The sequence below is a fragment of the Brachyhypopomus gauderio genome, chromosome 15, assembly GCF_052324685.1.
Source record: "Brachyhypopomus gauderio isolate BG-103 chromosome 15, BGAUD_0.2, whole genome shotgun sequence".
NCBI classification, from domain to species: domain Eukaryota; kingdom Metazoa; phylum Chordata; class Actinopteri; order Gymnotiformes; family Hypopomidae; genus Brachyhypopomus; species Brachyhypopomus gauderio.
In genome coordinates this window covers 21,551,675-21,573,244 of record NC_135225.1, presented here as the reverse complement: position 1 = coordinate 21,573,244, position 21,570 = coordinate 21,551,675, and the positions used below count along the sequence as shown (strand labels likewise).

Below are 21,570 nucleotides of genomic sequence, written 5' to 3'. Positions count from 1 at the left end.
GAGAAAAACATTCCTTGGTGAACTATAAATAAAATATTTTCCAAAAGTGTTTGAGAAGCCTGTTTGATATCAGAACTAGGCAGTCTCTCACCCCAAAACACTCCATCAATTAATTTACTTTATTGGTCTACACTTGGTCTACAAAAACATGTTTTAGGAAATATGTAAAAATGTAATACCTTATTTTACATTTTTCCTTTTGTAAAGGTTGTTTGATAATTTTAATCAAGAGCATACATTTTGGGGCCAAAACTACTTCAGTAACTCCCTAAATGTAATATGTTCCACAGTAACATACAGTGTAGCCTACATGGCCAAAAGTATCCAGACATAAAAGTATTTATTGAGTTTCAGCCACAGCTGATGATAGCAGATTATACGTTTAGGCACATAGCCAGATAATCTCCATATACAAACATTAGTCACAAGGCAGCGTGTGACATTCCGTCCTGCAGAATCCTCCGTGCTCAGCTGTGGCCTCTATAACTGTGAAACGGAATCATGTAAGAACAGCAGTTCTGCCCCCTAGGGGCGGCCCACGCAATCGCACAGCAGAGCTGGCAGGTGCCGTAGCCCCTCGTGTGTACGCAGTGGTGGAGCTAGACTTTTTTTCAAGGGGTGGCCAAAGGGTGAGCAAGGCTTTACCAGAGGGGTCCATATACAAATGATGAACAAAAGGAAACACATATTTTCTCTTAAAATTACCATTTCCAGTGGGGTGGCACTAGGGGTGGCAAGGGCTCTGTTGGGGGTGGCGATTGCCACTCCTGCCCCCCCTTTGGCTCCACCACAGTGTGTACGTATTGCTATGAGCTTCACAGACCTCCAATCTGCCTGTGATAGCAATATCTGTGCGGAATGGCGAGAGCTCCAGTGAAATGGAAGACTATGACCCTACGAGTAAGGCAACCCAGCACTGGACCGTGGAGAAAGCGCAAATGTGAATCACTGTTTAATTACTGAGCAGACTGATGGACGAATCTGCACTGTGGAGATACCAGGTGAACCCTGCCTAGCGGAGGGTGCAGGTCCATCGGGACAGTTGAACGGAGGACAGATAATGGTCTGGGCTGGACCCTTAGTTACAGTGAAGGATATGGATAATGGTAAACCACACAAAAACCAAGTACATGACTTCATGACTTTGTGACTACAGTTCCCACATGTGCATGTCCATAAAGACATGGCTTGATGTGAGAAACTCCAGTGGCCTACACAAAGCCCTGACCTCAAGCCCAACAAACACCTTTACAATTTACCAGAACACTGACTGTGAGCCAGGCCTTCTCATGTAATATCAGACCCTGACTTCACATGGGAACTGAACAGGCACACAGTGGTTTTGGGATGTTCAACAAGCCCTCATTGTTTGTGTGTGGGCAAAATGGCTGGCTATAGATATGAATACATTCCTTCATCATCTAATAAGTAATTGTTTTAGATCAGATTACAGTATATGGGGTATACACAGTTCTGTTCTATGTATTTTCATGCATTTAAATTTAAATATTTGGAAATACCTTGATTTCAATTATGCAATTTGAATGTCAAATTGATGTAATGTGGCTTATGTATCTAGGTCAATGGTAAACACCACAGGTAATATCAAAGTTTAAATGATCAGATTGTCCAGTGCTACGTGGGCCATGGCAGGTGGAGCACGTTACCCGTGAGCATGGTGATGAGGGGGAGGACGTGGTTCTCCGGAGAGCCCCAGTAACCAGCATCGCCCAGCATGTTCCTCTCCAGGACCTGCTGGTACAGTTCTTCTATCCAGGCCTGAGAGAGCACCACCAGCACCCCACTGCTCTGGATCTGACGCACAAACTCCTTCTGCATACACACACGCAAACAAGCACACAGGAGCATGCCTCATTCAGACCTTCCGAAATCGAACGGGACCAGAATTCAGCATTCAGACAGTTCCCTCAAAAAGGTGAAAATGGTCAGCAGTACATGTTAACATGACATCATGTTAAAGGCATTTTAAAAGTCTGGATGTTTCTGTAGCATCTGACATGCAGCTATGAGCAGCTGAGCTTCAGCGGAGGGCTTGTACCAGAGTGATGGTGGCTGGCGTGGGCCTCCTGTGGTAGTAGTCCCAGGTGCAGAGTTTGAGGTTGAGGAGCAAGGCGTAGTAAGACACCAGATACAGTCCGTCAGCGTTCATCAGAGCCTGGCAGTTCAGATTCTCACTGGCCTCAAAGCCAGGAGAACGGACGCCCCCTGGATGGTGACACAACGTCAACAGTGCATCCATGGCAAAAAGGGACTTATCAAACAGTCATAACACAACGACAGCAGTGCTTACAAAGCTTCAAGAGAAAAGAGACCAGTGGAAACCAAAGCATGTTCTCAGCGTACAACCCCTAGAGTTCTGTTACCAAAGCATCAGCTTGTCTCTGCTTGGCACTGGTCCATATTTGGCTCCCCTGCACAACCTACCTGCTTGCAAGCCCGAGCAGAAGGTGGAGGAGAAGTTCTGGAAGGCCACGTCCACGTCGGCGGGGCTACGCAGGGTCAGCAGGCGCGGCAGCAGTGTGGCCAGCGACTGGGCGAACAGGCGGGCGCTCTGCTGGTCAGCCTCCTGGTTCTTCAGCAGCTTGAGGGAGAGCGCGGCCGTGCGTAGCGAGCGGTGGCCGGGGCAGTCGCGGGGCGTCTGCTCCTCGTCCACCAGCGAGCAGTTGTCTGAGCCCATGTCGGAGACGTCCGAGCGGCCCGAGTCCTTCTCGGCCGCCATGGAGTACTGGTCGCACGAGTCGAACTCGGTGCGCGACAGCTCCTGCTCATCCACGCTGAAGTTGCTCTCGCTGTAGCGTGAGCCGTGCGAGCGGCCGCGAGACTCCACCGACAGGAAGTTGGTGATGTCCGGGTAGGCCAGGGCGTGGCTGCGCTGCACCACGTCGGGGGGGGCGCCGCCGGCGCTGGGGGGCGGGGCTTGCCCGGAGCTCTCCCGGGCGCACGCCGGCAGGTCAGGCGCGGCACCCCCCCCTCCCCTGCAGGAGGAAGGTGAGGGCAGGCGTGGCTCCTCCCCACACTCCTCTGGAGTGGTTTGGCCCAGCTCCCCCTCCAGAGTGGTTTTGCCCGTGTCGGTGGTGACACTGATGCTGATGTCAGGGCTGCACTCGGGGGCGTCTGGCTCCCACGGCGCGTTCTCTGAGGACAGCACACGCCGCTGCCAGCGGAAGTCGGCCTCGTTCAGCTCGACCGATTCCCGCGCTGACTCCACACCCTCCTTCAGGTCATCCAAGCGCCGCAGCAACAGGTGGGCCTGGTCCGGCTGCAGGCCCCCACCCTGGCTGAGCTCCTCCAGGGCCCCCAGTAGGGCGCAGGCACAAGACACTGAGGCGTAGCAGGCCTCAATCCCACCCTTCACGCAAGCCTCCGTCATGCCATCCATCACCCTACAACAACACCATTCAGCAACATCACTAATAATGAAAGTTCTTCATTTACACAAGCTTGCTAAACTTTGAGGAGAACTTTACAATTTGAGGAGGTCGAGATGTGACTTCCTCTTCGAGAAGGATCTCTTTCTCGTTTCAGGTTCAATAACACATGGGCCGGCGAGATCAAACAAGCGCTGTGGGCTTCCCAGGATCTGAGCAACAGACAAAGAAAGTGAGCTATGTAGAACAGATAAACTTCCAATGTTAAATGTTAACAAATGTTAACAATCCATGAAAGTCAATTAATAAATAAAGAATAAAGATAATAATAATAAAGAGTCTTTTAAAAGTCCCAGGGGCGAGCACCACACCAGTATATTTAAGCAAAACACAAGCCACAAACTTTAAAACCGATAAAAAAGGAAAGCTCACCTCCCTCATGATCTTGATGGCCTCCGCCCTGTGCTGTGGGGGTGGGTAGAGCAGGATGCGGTGATAGAGCGACTGTAGCACGGGCTTCATGGACTCCACACAGCCCACGAGGCGCACCAGCTCGGCGGCGATGTAGCAGACGGTGCGCACCACCGGCCCAATCATGGCAGGGGCGCTGGAGGAGCATCCCGAGCCCCTTCCCTGGTCGCTCACCCCTGCCCCACACGCAGGCTCCGACTCCGGGCCCGGCCCTCCGTGAGCCGAGGTGACGGTTTTGTCGTTGGCGGGGTTCCCTGTGATCACCACCATCGTTGGACACAGCTGTTTCCTGTGTGGTGGGACAATAATCAACCGCCAAATGAGTATAGGAATACCCTAACGCAAAACCAGGGGCGGAGGCCCCGGCGGGGGGGCTTACCAGACGAGGTCCAGGAAGCAGCGGTGCAGGTGCATGATGGGAGGACAGCTGCTGAGCATGGCCAGAATGCACTCAAGGTAGAGCAGCTGCAACAGCTGGTTGTCACTATGCGGATGAGAAAAGAGCAGCTATGTAAGAACATGGGTCGCATCAATCTATCAGACCAGACCAGACCAGACCAGTCCAGACCAGACCAGACCAGAACAGGCCAGACCAGACCAGAACACACCAGGCCAGGCCAGGCCAGACCAGACCAGAACAGGCCAGACCAGACCAGGCAAGGCAAGGCCAGACCAGACCAGACCAGACCAGGCCAGACCAGGCCAGACCAGAACAGACCAGAACAGACCAGGCCAGACCAGACCAGACCAGAACAGGCCAGGCCAGACCAGACCAGAACAGGCCAGCCCAGAACAGGCCAGAACAGGCCAGACCAGGCCAGACCAGACCAGGCCAGGCCAGGCCAGGCCAGGCCAGGCCAGAACAGACCAGACCAGACTTCCAATGTTAAATTTGGTTAACATTCTGGTCAGACCAGACCAGGCCAGCCCAGAACAGACCAGACCAGACCAGACCAGACCAGGCTTCCAATGTTAAATGGTAACAAATGTTAAATTTGGTTAACATTCTGGTCAGACCAGACCAGGCCAGCCCAGAACAGACCAGACCAGACCAGACCAGACCAGGCCAGGCCAGACCAGACCAGACCAGGCTAGGCCAGACCAGACCAGACCAGACCAGACCAGGCCAGGCCAGGCCAGGCCAGGCCAGGCCAGACCAGACCAGACCAGACCAGACCAGGCCAGGCCAGACCATGCAGCCTGCGGGACACCTGGGGGAGTCACGCTTAGCACCAATCACGTTTCACGCATGTAATGTATCTGTTTGCTCTGCTTGTGGGCAGTGATGTCACCTTTAAGATGAAGAAGAAAAAAGATGATAGTGAAGCAAAACAACACAGTGTGAAGTTCACACAACAGGGCGAAGCAGATCGTTTGTAAAAGTTGGATACGTACTTTGAAACAGACTCCAGTTTATCGCAGAACGCAGTGAGGACGGTCACAACATCCTCATACAAGGCCGCAGTGGTGGGAGAGATGTCTACAGAGAACATCACACACACACACACACACACACACACACACACACACACACACACACACACACACACACACACACACATTACTTTCAAATCAGAGCCAGCATGCGGAAGAAGTGCAATTCTATCACGCATGTTTGCTAGACGTTGTCTTGTTAGTGCATCATTAATAACTGAATTGCATCAGTTAGATGTAATTTGCTCTGTTTTACATCCCATGTGGGATGCTGTTGTGGTCTGAAGAGAAAACACTCATTCAGCTTCAAGCTATTTTTGCTCCATCAGTGACACCAGTACCTTTGCGCTGGACCAGACACTCAACTCCATCTGTGCCCTACAACACAGAGCAGATCACTCATAGGGAAGGTTTGTCTAGTTTTTATGCATATATTCATGTAATTGTGCATATGTTTACCTGAGGTTAAGCATGCGATTATAAGAGCCATATCCCTTCATATTCATGACATTAAAATAATAGTAAAAATCAGTGTATAAAATTGTGAATGCATCAGATCAAACTGAGACCTGCGTCTTTGGTGAAAAAGTCAGCGTTTGAAGATAAGGTCTAATGGAACACCATAAACCACATACCCGTGGGACAGAAATATGGGTCTTGGAAAATGAGTTGACCTTTCATTGAAAATGCTGTAACACACATATGCAGCTTGTGCCGTGTTTATATCACAGCACATTGGTCAATCTTGTTGAAATGGTGTGTAACAGGTAGGACGTGAGGAAGCTTGCACCTACGTTGGCAGGCAAAAGTGTGTGTGTGTGTTCTTGAAGGAGCTCCGTGTGTGTGTGTTCTTGAAGGAGCTCTGTGTGTGTGTACATGTTCGTGGGGGGGTGGATGTTGACTCACTGTGTTCTCATGTCTGTGCTGCAGCTGGAGGGTGAAATCTCCAAGTATTTGACTGAGTGTAGCTCTCACTGCTGTGTTGATACTTCTCTGATGACAACTCGATATGTATGTGTCGATACACACCTGCAGACCACACACACACACACACACACACACACACACACACACACACACACACACATACACGCACACACACCGAATTCATATACTGAAACGCACATCGAGCCTTGAAGCTGGGAGCTGCAATGGATTTTTTAAAATGGCTGAATGCAGGTTCCTAGGAAGTGGAGTTTTAACCTTCTGGCATAGAGCCATTTTAGACAGTTTGCATACAACATGGCTTTATTGGTAGGAAGATCTTCCCAGTTGATTATAGAGCAGATACCAGAGTAAGGTCAGATAATCTCTGATCATTTCTTCATATTAAAATATTCACTTCAATCTACTCTGCTAGATTAAAAACAGATTTGCACGGTTGCAAATATGTAGCAAACTATTAAAAATGAAAAGGAAGAAAAATAAAAGGAAATCAGGTAACAACCTTTTCTAGTTTAACCTAACATCATCATGGCCATTAAAACATTTCTAAAAAGGCATATTTCCAACGAATGCTTCATATGAAGGAGCAGGTTCATATGAAGGAGCAGGTTCATATGAAGGAGCAGGTTCTGTCGGTGGGACTCATTTGTAAATGTTGGTTTTGTTAGCTTGAACAGCCAGTGTTCTGTCACTAAATGAATAAACAAAGAAAACCAGGAACTCGTTATACCTTGTACAAACTGATTCTCAGCAGTAGGGCAGGTATAAAATGGAAAACTCTGAAGTCACTGATGCTGACAAAATAAGGACGCATTTAGAAATCTAAAACTTATATAAATGCCATAGGCCTGCTATCTTCTGTCATGTCTAAAAAACAGAGGACGTCTAAAATGGAAAATTCCTCATTCTCCCATTAAAACACTGATGTGACCACAAATAGCGTCTGCACCTGCTGGACCAGGTTGCCTGGGAACCCTCACCCCTCCCTTCTGACTGTGTCATGGAAACGGGCCCCAGCATTCTCAGTCACATCAGCAACAGCATGGCGGAAATGTCAAGGATTGGAAAAGAACATTTCATTATTCACAGTGATTAGCTTTCATGGAAGAGTTTTTAAAAAAGGGAGGGGTTAGTCATGCCTGTGTACTTCAGGCATTCTGATCTGGCCGGATACTGAGTCATACATACATGTCACACAGAGCGAGAGCGAGAGAGAGAGAGAGAGAGAGAGAGAGAGAGCAGGCCTCCAGCTGTGTAGGGATCTTGCAAATGGCAGCGTCTGGCAAGACCAGACTCATTTACACACTGTTATGAGGTTTTTATGGTGTGTTTGTAGACATAGTCACAAACACTTGCACACTGCTTGAACTACAGCCCTGGGGCTATGGGGCCATATTTCTGGAATACCCAATAACAAAAATATCTCATGATTTTGGACCATTTTTCCAAGTTTCTTCAAAGCACGCATGAGCATGTGTGTTTGTGTTTGTGTGCTTGGCTTCTCCTCAGTCACACCGTTATTAAAGTGCCCTGTGTCCTGTATTAAGTGGCCTTACCTCAGCAATCTTCAGAATGTTGTTGCCATTGACCTCAAAGGCAGACGAGTAGGTGACACACAGTAGAACCTGGACAGGAACAAGAAACGACAAATCGTCTTCAGTGGAAATTGCAGCGGATGTTACACTGGTGGTGAGGAAATTCATGAAACTCACCCATGGGCATCTCATGAAATCATGCTATAGTGATGAGATCCAGTAGATGAGATTAGATACACTAAAACTATCAGCAAACAGTGATCCAGAACTGATCTGATTTGCTACGTGTAACACAGCACATAAGGTGTGAGAGATCAACACGTTTTCATTGGTTGGGTTTTCCCTTCGCCCCATTTGCAGCCAACAGGCGTTCAGAATCTCACACATAGTCTGTTCATAACTGCAAACCACTAGGTCCCTGGAAACTACATATTATAGCTGCTTCTTTGAAACTCAGTATTAAAAAAAGTTATTCCAATAAAAGAGAATTCTATTTAGCACATAAAAAATTCTTGATATGAAATATGAGCCTTGGAACTTGATTACTGGCACAAATTTACAAAATCCTTCTTGGCTCAAAAACCAAGGTTTTCTTCTTTTGAGATGAAAAGAAAAAAATCCCACAAATTAGAATGTTCATCTTCATCTTTTAGAATCACAAGTTCAGGGTAGGGTGGTAATTCCTCCCTAATTCTAATCCAGGGAATTGGGTCTACAAAAGCCTAGCAACTATGGACAAAAGTATGTGGACACCTGATGTATATGCTCTTAATAGACATCGCATCCCAAACCCATGTGCATTAATATGGAGTTGGCACCCCTCTACAAGAACCTCCTCTCTTCTGGGAGGTAAAATACATATGTTGGATGAGAAGATCTGGCTCACAATCAACATTCCTATTCATTCCAATTCCAGCTCTGAAGGTGTGGAGGTCAGTGGTCTGTGCAGGCCACAGAAGCTCTTCCAAAGTAAAGTGTCTTAATGGACATCAATATGTACTCCAGGGTTCAATTATCCTCAAACACATATCACCAAGTTTCACAAATACACCTTTTCGTTTGCTGGCTTTTATTTTACATTAAAGTGACATTGAGTACTTTATAAATAAAACTATTATATTAGCAGCACCAAATTGTTTAAAACATCTTTGTGTTCTGTAACATTAACAATACCCTTCACTGGAACTAAGAGGCCTACACCAACCCCAGAAAACATCTCCACTTTCCTATTAATCTGTGTGTGCTGTACATTCCAATAGGTACTGCTCTCTTGTCATCCACCAAACCAATTTGTCATCTATCACTGTCCAGAGACAGAACCAGTGTCCAGAGACAGAACCAGTGTCCAGAGTGCAGGACCAGTGACCAGAGACAGGACCAGTGTCCAGAGACAGGACCAGTGTCCAGAGTGCAGGACCAGTGACCAGAGATAGGACCAGGGACCAGAGACAGGACCAGTATCCAGAGTGCAGGACCAGTGTCCAGAGACAGGACCAATGACCAGAGACAGGACCAGTGTCCAGAGTGCAGGACTATGTGCTGGAGTCTATGCACTACTCAGTAAAAAAGTTTGCCCGGAATACTAATTACAATGGGGATCCACATACGTTTGAGCATACAGTGTAATGTTTTGCTGTTAAATCTGTAATTTAAAATGTTCTATGCATTGAAGAAGCACTTCTACACCGGCACCCACCTTCATCACCTCCACCTGCAAGTCTTCGTTCAGAGTAGGAGTCACACTGACCGCCTCAAGCACTTGACTCAGCAGTTGTTTCCCTGGGACCTTTGATTCCACTGCAACAAAGCGATCCTCACAAAGGATCTTCTATCACAGAATCACGTAGAGATGGAAAATCCACAATAAGTACACATTTTTATGCAGAAAACTCCTTATATGAGATAATTTTATCCCCCCCCCCCCCCATATGTGCACATATGGGCTCCCAGCACTAACATCAAATATTTATACCTAATGAGAATCACAGCAGAAAGGGTCTTTATAAAAATAGACAAACATTTATAGAAAATACACATTTAATATTTAATATGTATGCACATTCTTTATTGTTATCCAAAATTTCTGAATATATTAACAGGCATATACATATGGTCACCTGCATTATAAGTTAAACACACCGATAAGCACTAATCACTTTATTTCCATGCTTGTTTGTTTTTCTCTTCTGCTTATTTACTGATTTGCATTTTGGCTGAAGAGGAAACTGAAGTAATTCCTTCACCTGCATCCCCGCGAGAGCCGTCTGGGCCAGCTTGGGATTTTTGGACTCCAGGGCCAGCTGAAGTGGGAACAGGCATCTCTCCCTGGAGACACAGACCTGGCACTTAACAGAGAACCATACACATGTGCCACTGATCACAGGCTTACAGGAACACGAGGCCAAACAGAATTTAATTGTGCAGTTCTCCATTTCTGAGGCATTAAAGGCTTCAGCAGAGACAAAGGTCACAAAGCAACTTTTACCTAAAAGTTTTGTCAGTTTCAAAGTCACTGGTGTTTATCCCAATTTAAAGTGATCCTACCTGAGAAGAAGGGGCGTAGCTGAAGTGAATTTCATAATTTAAAGGAACACTTTGGGACCTTTCATGGTTACTGGACGTATTATTATGTATAGCTGTTTATCTGACACCTGGTGCTAATGTCCTTAATTACCTGACAAACCCTGTTTACCTCACAACAGTCAGTCATTTTATAACGGCAAGCTGCTCCAAGGTGATTGGATCCCTGCAACACTGCAGCTGGTATCATTTGCCAATGCAGCAGTGATCAGGTCCAGGTTCTGACTTGGTATCCACCGTGTCGCTGTCTGACAGAATCCTGACTTAAAGCCGAAAGCTGCAGTAACCAAGCAAGAATCAGAAGGTGACACGAACCTTTGACTGGAAGCATGTTTTGTACTTGGAAGAGAACTGGTTCAAGTGCATTTTAATGATGAGATGAAATGTAATTTATTTATTTATACATTATGTCCAGCATCGACCTGGGAAAAGACAGATCCCAATGTGTGTTAAGAAATCAGCAAAGTTTGAAGGAGGAAGTGGTGTAGTTTGGAAGCAGATGATTGGCCTCTAATCCAGTTACAGGGCAATGTGAATGCTAATGTTTATCCTTCTGTTTCCCTGTGAACACTTCCCAATCAGCCAGCCACTTTTATGCACTACCATGCCCTGTGTCACACTGCAAAACAGGCAAGCACTGACTTGAAGCTGAGAACACAGAAATAAGTCTGCATACAGTCCTGAACTGAACTCCACAGAGTTCATTAGCAACATTAGCAACAAAGTTCTGGAAAACACTGGAAGAAGAGTGGAGCAAGTCCAAACCAGAGCAGTGTGAGAACCTGGTGATGTCCTGCTGGTGCAGATGTGCTGAGGTAATGCAAAGTTCTCTTCACCTACTAACTTCATAAAGTGCAACCATCTAAAATTCCTTTGTAAGCTTCTCCACAGTATAAGTTTTGCCTTGGTTTTGCCTTGATTAGTAGTGGTATACACACAACTAATATCCCTTTATGTTTTGAGTAATGAAGGTCACCAATATTTAAGAATAAAATCCAGTATCTACGAATTGTTCTCTAGTTTTGATCTCTACTTCAAACATCACTCTTCATGCTCAATCCGACTGAGAGGAGAACAGGAGACCCCTGCAAATCTTAACATGTCCCTAATGACCAGTGCCCTGTATGAAAGGGTTTGGCAAAGATACATACTGGCAGGATTTTAAGAGACAAGCTCTGAATGGATCCTCACGGAAATTACTGCAGAGTCAGTAAACTCTGCAGGGGCATAAACTGAGCTCATGATTTGGGGCAGCTCTGTGCTTCCACTGGAGAGCTTTAGTAGCTCAGGAGTAAAAGGTTTAAGCCCCAAATCAGCAATTAAACAGAAGCACAACCCTTGTTTGCATTTAGCTTGTATCATTAGCCAAAAGCTACCTAAGGTAATACTGATCGATGCACACACTTGTTTCTGAAAAGATCTTTGAGCAAGTTCAGCTTTTTGAGAACAGTATATACACGTGAGCTACTTGAAGCTTTAGCAGTATGTCATTTTTCTCTTATGCAAGTAAAGTTCAAAGGTCATGAGAAAGCCATAATCCATTTGTCTGCTTTCATGTATAACAATCGCACACATTCAGATGGTATGAGAGTTTCTCTCCCATCTTAAACATAAACAGCACAAACATAAAGATGTTAATTAAAAAAAGAAATGACAAATCTATGCATACCAAAATTACTGATTGGAGTTTAAGCATGCAACATGACAGTCAACATTTATTTTATTGAATGTTACACTTAATTAATGTTTTATCATCCTGCTTTTTTTGCTGACAGGTCTTTTGGCAAGTCGCAAGCCCAGATGGTTGAAAGAATGTCCTCCAAGAGAGAAGAGGCAAAGCAGAACAGGAGTGATCATCTCTGACACCAGGGCAGGGCAGGAGTGATCATCTCTGATATCAGGGCAGGGCAGGAGTGATCATCTCTGACACCAGGGCAGGGCAGGAGTGATCATCTCTGATATCAGAGCAGGGCAGGAGTGATCATCTCTGATATCAGAGCAGGGCAGGAGTGGTCATTTCTAACACCAGGGCAGGGAAGGAGTGGTCATTTCTAACACCAGGGCAGGGCAGGAGTGATCATCTCTGACACCAGGGCAGGGCAGGAGTGATCATCTCTGGCACTAGGGCAGGAGTGATCATCTCTGACACCAGGGCAGGGCAGGAGTGATCATCTCTGGCACTAGGGCAGGAGTGATCATCTCTGACACCAGGACAGGGCAGGAGTGATCATCTCTGATATCAGAGCAGGGCAGGAGTGGTCATTTCTAACACCAGGGCAGGGCAGGAGTGGTCATTTCTAACACCAGGGCAGGGCAGGAGTGATCATCTCTGGCACCAGGGCAGGAGTGATCATCTCTGGCACCAGGGCAGGAGTGATCATCTCTGGCACCAGGGCAGGAGTGATCATCTCTGGCACTAGGGCAGGAGTGATCATCTCTGGCACCAGGGCAGGGCAGGAGTGATCATCTCTGACACCAGGGCAGGGCAGGAGTGATCATCTCTGGCACCAGGGCAGGGCAGGAGTGATCATCTCTGGCATCAGCCATGGGCTGGAGTCCTGCATGCCACATCCTGCTTCCAGGAATGAGCTGAAAGGATGCCTCTGTGGTCGCGGCATGTTTACCACAAACAGCCAGTGTGTGATTTCTGCAGTGCTCAGACACTGCACACGGGCACAAACAGGGCCGCCAGCTGTTCTGGGCTAAACTAACATGCCTGGCAGACCTGGTGTGTAAACACAAAGGAAATCCAACTTACCTGAGCTTCGATGGTGAGGTCTTAACGGATCCATTTTGAGCATGAAGGGTTTCTGTTGCAAATACAATAAAACAGTGTAACTATATTTTCAATATCTTGTGCACTAAAACAAGTGTAGCATATATTAGACCAAAACAGAGATGGGGTGGGGTGGGGGGTGAGGGGTGGAGGTTCAAATCACATAGGACAAGTCCAAGATGTTCAAGACAGCCTCACCCTTCACTGAAAAAATCAGCATTCTGCAAAAAATCATATTAGTCTCCTATCAGCATAGCTGCTCTGTTATTAGCACATCAGCAAAGGGCTGCTGCTGCAGTTAAGCCACACACACACACACACACACACACACACACATACATACATACATACATACATACATACATACATACATACATACATACATACATACATATATATATATATATATATATATATATATATATATATATATATATATATAATTAAGTGCATCATACACATGTGTCCTTCACAGTATTGATTGCCAGTTCAAATTAGTGTTCATTAAATCATTTTTAAAAGATGACAACATCTGGAGTTCTGGATTGACTATATTGACTGTGCAGGACTTCCTGTGCTCTTACACCTGGTCCACCTTTTTGGTTGACTTCATGCTGTTTTTCAACCTTTGTCAACATTAATCGCAGAGAAATAAAGAACTTATTTTAACTAAGGACCTGTGAAGCGTCCTCCACAAATTTCCTACGCAATCGTTGGTTTGTCTGCTTATTTATTTGAATCATAAATCGTGTTGATTTAGTCTGTTCTACAGTTTTATGCCTAAATACAGCTAAGCTTTTAAGGGACAGACGCAAGATGACCATTAATAGTTCAGTGTCATGTATTCAACTAGGAATACATGACATGCGCATAGGCGCAACATCTAGTGTAAAAGAGGAAACATTTGTTCAGCTGCGACGTGGAGCATACATGAAGGTTACAGTGTGGGTTTGATATATTCAATAAAACCAAGACAGTGTTTTGTACCTTCGCCATAAGCTCGTCCAATGATGACCAATAAGTTTGAGATAAAACCGATTTAATCATGTAGTTTCCAAAACGAAATGGTGAAGACTACAATTAGCCATAAAGGTCTGCGAGAGACAACCGTGTGAATATATCAGGGAATAATATAGTGGACCGTCTAAACACACTGTGCAGTAATTCAGACACAGCTGACAGGTTGGACCGTCTTACCACACGCCGAGCCACAAGCCTCCCGAACCGCCCTGTATTTGTGTCCGGATGCGTCTTTTTGAAGCTTTCGTAGAATCTCCTCCATGGTGAGAGTTGTTGGTTAAGATGCAAACGGTATAAAATACAGTGTTAGGCCTCCGGTGTAGCGCAGGGCGTGCTGGAGCTAGGCTAGAGATGATTCACTCTTAGTCAACAGTGCAGCTCCACACGCCAGCGTCTTAAATGAGAAGAACCCGCTCATTCACTTACATTACAAACGAAACTCTTGTTCTTCTTTTACACTATTTCAATATACCACATCAAAAAATGTGAATAAATCGCTGGTATAAATACATTGGTGCTCTCAAAGTGAGGTGCGCAAGCCTGTCATCCCTCACTGCGACCACCTCCCTCCGCACGGAGTGAGGAGGACCTGCGCGTTCTTCTCCTCAGACCCAGGAACACGAACGGAACCGACCTGGACGTCTTTACTATACACCTTATAGAAATATATATATGCGTATGCCTGTTTTTTATTTTTTGTTTGTTTGTTTTTTTTGTAATTGTAAAGTGTAAAGTGTCAACACATTTCAGACTGATGAAATCAGTTTATACGTTGACTTCCAAATCCACAGGAGCTCTGTTGTTACTCCATCATGGTGTTTTACACTCGTGTGTATGTACTCTTAAACAGGCTGTGTGTGTAATCTAGCGGTCTGGTCCATACAGCTACTGCAGACAACTCCTACATCCGTGGCAATCTAGGACCATATAATAACAATATTATTGACGATATTAATAGTGTCTCTTTTTGTCAGGGATGAATACACCCTGCAATATATTTTATTTTTATGTATGGATCAGGCAACTGTAACATCTGCAATTTGCCCTCGGGGATCAATAAAGTATTCTGATTCTGATTGAAAATGGAGTCTAGTTAGTCTCAGTTTAAGTTAAAATACTCTATAAAACTGCATTAAAAGCTGAATGCAGTAATATGTTTTATGTTTCATGTATTCTACTGATATGTAGATTAAGCTACGTGTGTGTGCGTGTGTGTGTGTTCATTAACTGTATTTTATCCCTTTAATCGCAGCATAACCTAATAATACAACAAAACCACACCAGCACCGAAGAGCAACACCATTACACCACATGTAACCAGTATTTACTTAACAATTATATCTTCTTCTTCTTTTTTCGGCAATTAAATTATATAGATTTAACAATTATATATATATATATATTTTTTTTTTTACCTGGCATGGTTCTTATTATTTTTAAATGTACTTATTGAGTACTTTAGTCCGCTACAGGATAAATATGTTCTAATGGGAACTCTTATTTTGAAAGGCGCCAGTGTTCCGGTGTGGCTGGCTTCACACTGCTGTGGTGTTGTAAACACTCTGCGACCTTCAGGCCGTTCCTGCTCCGCTGCCGTGATGGCTGCCGTGTGGCGAGCTCGCAACTTCGGCCGCTGCGTCGTCCGTTTCTCCGACCGTGATCTGTAGAACTTGGACCTTGCACGTTTCACGCGTCCGAACAGGATCTCGCAGATAAATCAACATGGTAAATATGTGGTGTGTGTTTTTATGAAGCGGATCTGTGGCGTGATCACGTCGCCACACACACACACACACACACACACACACACACACACAGGCGCGTCTGGCTCCGTGTCCACACCACAGACCGTGTACACACACACACACACACACACAGGCGCGTCTGGCTCCGTGTCCACACCACAGACCGTGTACACACACACACACACACACACACAGGCGGGTCTGGTTCCGCTACTGAAGGGGTAACGTGTCCTTGTGGGTTTATTTCTGACTCGTATCGCTGGACTATTAAGGAGTCTGTGGTCGTATCCAGGTAGAGGACACACGGGTAGATGGTCCAGATGGTGTAAAGTCACATCTACAACACGGGACTCGTAACGTGGATGTGATATTTTATGTGTAGCTGCTGTTATTGGTGTAAACAGGCAATATTATGTTTCTCTATATGGTTCTCTATATACGTTTCTCTGACAAGCGTGGGAAATGTCGGTTGGTCAGTGTTACACCCTGAACTAAGCAGCTCTTCCTGGATCTGTGCACGCTTCTATTTATATACTTTATATCTGTACCGACCACAAACAGGCTGAAAGCAACCAAAACGCAGGAGCTGGTTCTGTCGAAGAGGGTGAAGATGAAAATTCAGAAGACTCTCATTTGCAGGCAAGTTGCACACATCACCATCAGACAAGATTGTTTTGCCTGAACTTCCATCAACTTGCCTACGTACAGACGTCCCTTGTTTTGGTATTTGTTTTAACTTTCTGGCATCTGGGTAATGACTTTGTGATAATAAATGTTAATGATAAACCACACGATTTCCTTCCAGCTGGAGCTTAATGCTTTCAGGGTTCAGTGGATGTCTGAGCTACTTCCCACCTCTGGTATTAAACGAGGACTTTCCAGAGCTGCTGAGCTGAAAAAGAAACAGGAGCTGGCTAGAGAAGAGAAGGTGCGTGAACATGGTTTCTGTGTAGTGGCAAGACCACTAGCACTGCAGTTAGGTTCAGTTTTGAGCCCAAATGACACAGCAACACACAGTTAGCCTTTGGGTAGACCATTCCAAACCCTATAAACACAGCTCTGAGTAAAATTACTATCTTATTAATTGGCATGTATTCTGCCATAGGCCCGAGAGCTGTTTCTTAGGGCTGTTGAGAAGGAACAGAATGGGGCTGTTTATGAAGGTACTTCTGTTGCTTCACTTTTTGAAATAAAGAACCAAAAGGAGAAGAAAAAAAGAATTTGCATTTTTTACAACTGGATATGTAACTGCATCTTTTGATGTTGCAGCCATCAAGTACTATAAGAGTGCAATGCAGCTTGTGCCTGACATTGAGTTTAAGATCAACTACAGCAGATCTCCTGATCCAGATAGAGCTGGTGGGAGCTAGTAAGTCCACTGGACAATATGTTCTTGCATGTTCTTGCATACGTAATGGTGTGAGGTCACAATACACAAATCTAGGAGGTGGTACATGTAGTTTGTAGTTTTCATTGTGTGCCCCCTCCCCTTTAAAAGGCACTCCTCACATATTTGCTAAAAAGTACCTGTTCTTTGTGGTGCTGTTTACCTCTTTCAACATGCCATATTCTTTCTAAATGTTGTTTCTCCCTCTTGCTCGTCTGTTTTGCTGTAGTTTGGAAGAGAATGAAAATGATGGCGTGATTGATGACCTCCTCGCCTACTTTCAGCAGCAGCTCACCATAGAGCGCTCCTCTCAGAAGATCTGCGAGCCCGAGGTGGAGACATCTCAGATGCACATTTCAGGTAATTCCGTTTTGGTTTCGTATCACCCGTCCACCCCAGCCGTTTGAATGGAGGTGCTGACCTTTGGCCAAATGGTCCTCGGGCCACGTGTTTCCACAGCGCTGCCACTGGAGGTGCTGATGTACATCTTCCGTTGGGTGGTGTCCTCCGACTTGGACCTGCGGGCTCTAGAGCAGCTCTCCCTGGTCTGCAGGGGGTTCTACATCTGCGCAAGGTGGGTCTTTCAGGCCATCCGCATACTGTCCGCAGTGTTGAAACTTTGTTGAACCCGGTCGCAGCAGACAGAAACGTAGCAGTACCTTTTACTTCATAGCTTTAGAAATCACTTTATACACCATCGAGCCAAAGCCATTCAAGAGAAGGAGTGTATTTATGTAGGGGGATTCGTATCCTAATGAATGCCGTTTGGTGGGAAACCATGATCAGCACGTTTGGGATATCGGGTGCATACAAGCTGTGATGTGTCCTCGCAGAGACCCTGAGATCTGGCGCTGTGCCTGTTTGAAGGTGTGGGGCCGGAGCTGCACCAGAACGCTGCCGTTCTCCTCCTGGAGGGAGATGTTTCTAGAGCGACCCCGTGTGCGCTACGATGGTAAACCACGCATGTGTGTGCATTCTCCAAACGCATCTGTGGAGTGCACTCTTATGTTCAGAATACATTCTTTCTGCTTGTCCTGTTTCTCTTAGGTGTTTACATTAGTAAAACGTCATACATTCGTCAGGGAGAGGAGTCTCTGGATGGGTTCTATCGAGCGTGGCACCAGGTAGATTACTACAGGTAAGCTGAGCAATAGTTGCACTTCGGGTTTGAGTTCCATTCCTCTTTTTGCATCCATTTTCAGAAGTTTTCTTTTCGTTTAGTTGATTCAGTGGGTACATGTACACACGAAAGGATGAGGAAACACGTACAGTTGCATTGAAGGCCTTCAAGTGTTTGTGTGTGTGTCTCTCTCTCTGTCTGTCTCTCTCTCTGTCTGTCTCTCTCTCTGTCTGTCTGTCTGTCTTCTCAGATATCTGCGCTTCTTCCCCGATGGTCAGGTGATGATGTTGACCACCCCTGAGGAGCCTTTGGCAACTGTTCCACGTCTGCGCAGCAGGAACTCGAGGTGTTTGTCTTCAAGTTCTCCAGTTAGAAAATGTCTTCTGAGCTGAGGTTATGAATGCTGTGATGTGGACTTGAGAGCAGTTAGCAGTTTAGATTTCGTGAAATGAAGCCAAAAAACAATTTCTAACCCATTTCCTAAACAAACCGGGGGAGCAGGAACTGTGCCAAACGCTGTGTGTGTAAGCTAATTGGCTACATTTGCAAGCCTTTGTAAAAAGTAAATAAACATACACGGGAATGTCATTCGGTGCACTTTTGTTTTTAAATAGGTAAATAAATAGGTAATGTAATATACAGGGTTTCTGCAGTCTTAAGCGAATGACATTGGCCTGCCAAGCAACTAAGTTGTAAAAGTGTACAGTATTGATTCCAAAAGGATCCAGTTAGTGAAGGTGAAAAAACAGCCTTCTTACATTGAATCTTTTTGCATACCATCCACTTAATAAAGAAATGAATTCTAAAACTTCTGTGCCCATGGTGCTAAATTTGGTGCTATATCCAGGCCATATTTGGAAAAACCTTTTTATTTTGCTGAAATCACTGATGTGATGTCTTCTCATTTCTGCTTTCGCACAGGATGGAGTCCATCTTGTTTGGCCACTACCGGCTGTCCCAGGACCCGGACAATCAAACCAAAGTTTATGTTGTTGTCTCCAAGAGCAAAGAGGAGGTAAGACGTGATGATGAGACGCTGCTGTCTCTTGCATCAGGTTCCTCTGCAGTGTTTCAGATATATGCTATTGGCTTATGTGGAAATAGTTCTCCAAAATAACCGTTTCAGAAATACACTACAGCAAAATGCACCAAAATACACACTCAGTGAGAGGGTGAGTGAGCCCTCCAAATGTGAAGTCCAGCATAATACTGTATTTGTTATATACACATTTCACTCCCTGCTATATATAGTGAGTTGCAGGACAGATCGATGCTGATTGCACTTTTAGGCCTTTGTTTCATGATCGATGCTGACAGCTTCTCGTTTTCACTCAGTAAACCCTAAAATAAAAATCACATTTGTGTTGTTGAACTCCACACTTTGTCATTATTGTATTTTTCAAGGGATTTGCATGCGGGGCGTGTTGCTAGGCGGGGGCCACATGTTTGTGTTGTCGTTCACATAAATGGTGATGAATCTGCCTGTGTCTGCATGCTGCCGCAGAGGGGGCCCGATTACCAGAGGAGCCGGTTCTGCAGGCGGAACCAGACCCCAGACTCGGACCGCACCTTCCACATCGGGCTGCAGTTGTCCTCTGGGGGGCGCCAACGATTCAACAAGCTGGTCTGGATCCACCACTCTTGCCACATTACCTACAGGTATTCTGCACTGCTGGCTGTAACTTGTAGGAAATGTAACGCCTTCTTGTGTTTGCCATCACATTACTGTTCATGTAATGAGTTGCTTTGCATCACATAAATGTGATGTTTGCTCATCATCCTTAGTCTAATCGAATGTTCTCAAGTCTACTAAACGTAATAAGCTGGGCGTATGAGTACATGGTTGGGTTGGCTGGTTTTTTAATCTGCCTCTTTGCCTTCCTAGATCGACTGGGGAAACCGTCATCACAGCATTCGACTTGGACAAAATGTACACCCCTTTGTTTTTTGCACGAGTGAAGAGCTACACCGCTTTTTCAGAGCGCCCCCTGTGAGCTGGTCCAAGAACTGCATGTAGAACATCAGCCCTCCAAAATGTTTACGCCCAAATACGGCAGTGCAACGCGTGGCCGCCTAGCACCCCCCTCGCTTTGAGTGTGATGCTCCTCTGTAAGGAATGTTTGTGTGGGGTTTTTTTCTTTTTTAAAGCAACATGTTGACATTTCCTTACAGGTATCCTGTCCATGTTAACTGATGTAGGATGTTACCGATGTCCCATTTTAACTTCAAAGTTACAGTGGATTTGTTTATGTCTTCTGGGATGAGGCTTACGCTGAAAGAGCATGGCTATCTTCAGCTGTCTATCCCAGTAATGAATGTTTTGCATTGTTTTTTAAATGTGAGGAAACATGTCTACTTATGACTGGAACAACCAAATAAACTGGTTAAAAGCTGTTTAACTTTCCACACTGTCAAACATTTCTCATACAGTACTTTTTACATGAACATTATGCTAGTCGCTCTCTTGTGCTGCAGAAGAATGTTTTTATCTGCAGTCAGAAATTACCTGCAGATACTTAAACTAGTTACAGAGTGAGGCGATTTATGATGCTCTCTCCATTCAATGCAAATATGTCATTGCAAAGAAGGTTTGTAGGTAAAGTAGCTGGTAGTTAATACACAGCATAACTGGTGTAAGCTAACTTTGCATTTTCAGACAGAATTCTTCCTGAAAACATCCATTACTTCTGCCAGAGTGAAGTTGTACCACATTACTTGCTGGTGCAGACATATCAGTGTCACATGCATACAGTACATTCTGCATCTGGGAGGGGTGCACAGAGTTTAATTAAAAAAGGTCCAGTCTTTAAAGATTAATAATGCAATATCATGATTACCAAAGAAAAATGGCTTTAGTACACTGTAATTGACATGTATGCACTGTCCTGTATGTAAAGAGGACTAACTACAATATAAGGAGTCTCAAACCTTGCCATGTTATTCCAGTGGGGAAACGCAATGTCTGTGTGTAATGAGATTAACATTTTGAAGCCTTTTTCATTTTCTCAGATATAAAACTCAGAAAACCAGAACTGCAGCCCCAGAACCTGTTTAAAAACCATTACGGGGGGCAGGGTCAAACTAGACTCTAGTCCAATACCAGGGATGGTGAGCTCAAGGAATAAAAACGTGGTCAGTAATTACAAAACAAATTAAGAGTGTAGTGAG

The 21,570-nt window shown here is 45.3% G+C and overlaps 2 protein-coding genes across 3 annotated transcripts in view; one reads left to right on the top strand and one right to left on the bottom strand.

Moving 5' to 3' along the window:
- The window catches only part of arfgef3 (ARFGEF family member 3), a 43,439-nt gene extending 28,698 nt beyond the window's left edge, over positions 1–14,741 (bottom strand). Inside the window, exons 1-14 of one of the 2 annotated variants that reach the window (XM_076973870.1) lie at positions 14,328–14,741; positions 13,113–13,164; positions 10,018–10,099; positions 9,471–9,602; positions 7,796–7,864; positions 6,201–6,323; positions 5,636–5,672; positions 5,256–5,340; positions 4,240–4,344; positions 3,822–4,149; positions 3,489–3,601; positions 2,446–3,404; positions 2,060–2,226; positions 1,668–1,833 (exon numbers count right to left, since the gene is read on the bottom strand). In XM_076973870.1, the coding sequence (XP_076829985.1) occupies positions 1,668–1,833; positions 2,060–2,226; positions 2,446–3,404; positions 3,489–3,601; positions 3,822–4,149; positions 4,240–4,344; positions 5,256–5,340; positions 5,636–5,672; positions 6,201–6,323; positions 7,796–7,864; positions 9,471–9,602; positions 10,018–10,099; positions 13,113–13,164; positions 14,328–14,412 (2,503 nt within the window). In that variant the 5' untranslated portion in view covers positions 14,413–14,741. The remainder of the gene's footprint in view (positions 1–1,667; positions 1,834–2,059; positions 2,227–2,445; positions 3,405–3,488; positions 3,602–3,821; positions 4,150–4,239; positions 4,345–5,255; positions 5,341–5,635; positions 5,673–6,200; positions 6,324–7,795; positions 7,865–9,470; positions 9,603–10,017; positions 10,100–13,112; positions 13,165–14,327) is intronic. The other variant, XM_076973871.1, reaches the window with a different exon arrangement.
- A 957-nt stretch (positions 14,742–15,698) lies between these two features.
- Positions 15,699–20,796, top strand: fbxo9 (F-box protein 9). The gene is made up of 13 exons (XM_076975016.1): positions 15,699–15,875; positions 16,457–16,534; positions 16,701–16,823; positions 17,001–17,058; positions 17,165–17,264; positions 17,512–17,642; positions 17,742–17,856; positions 18,116–18,234; positions 18,330–18,420; positions 18,653–18,748; positions 19,324–19,417; positions 19,907–20,061; positions 20,288–20,796. Exons 1-13 carry the CDS (start codon positions 15,873–15,875, stop codon positions 20,394–20,396), a joined length of 1,272 nt encoding a protein of 423 aa, XP_076831131.1. The 5' UTR covers positions 15,699–15,872; the 3' UTR covers positions 20,397–20,796.
- The last annotated feature ends 774 nt before the right edge of the window (positions 20,797–21,570 follow it).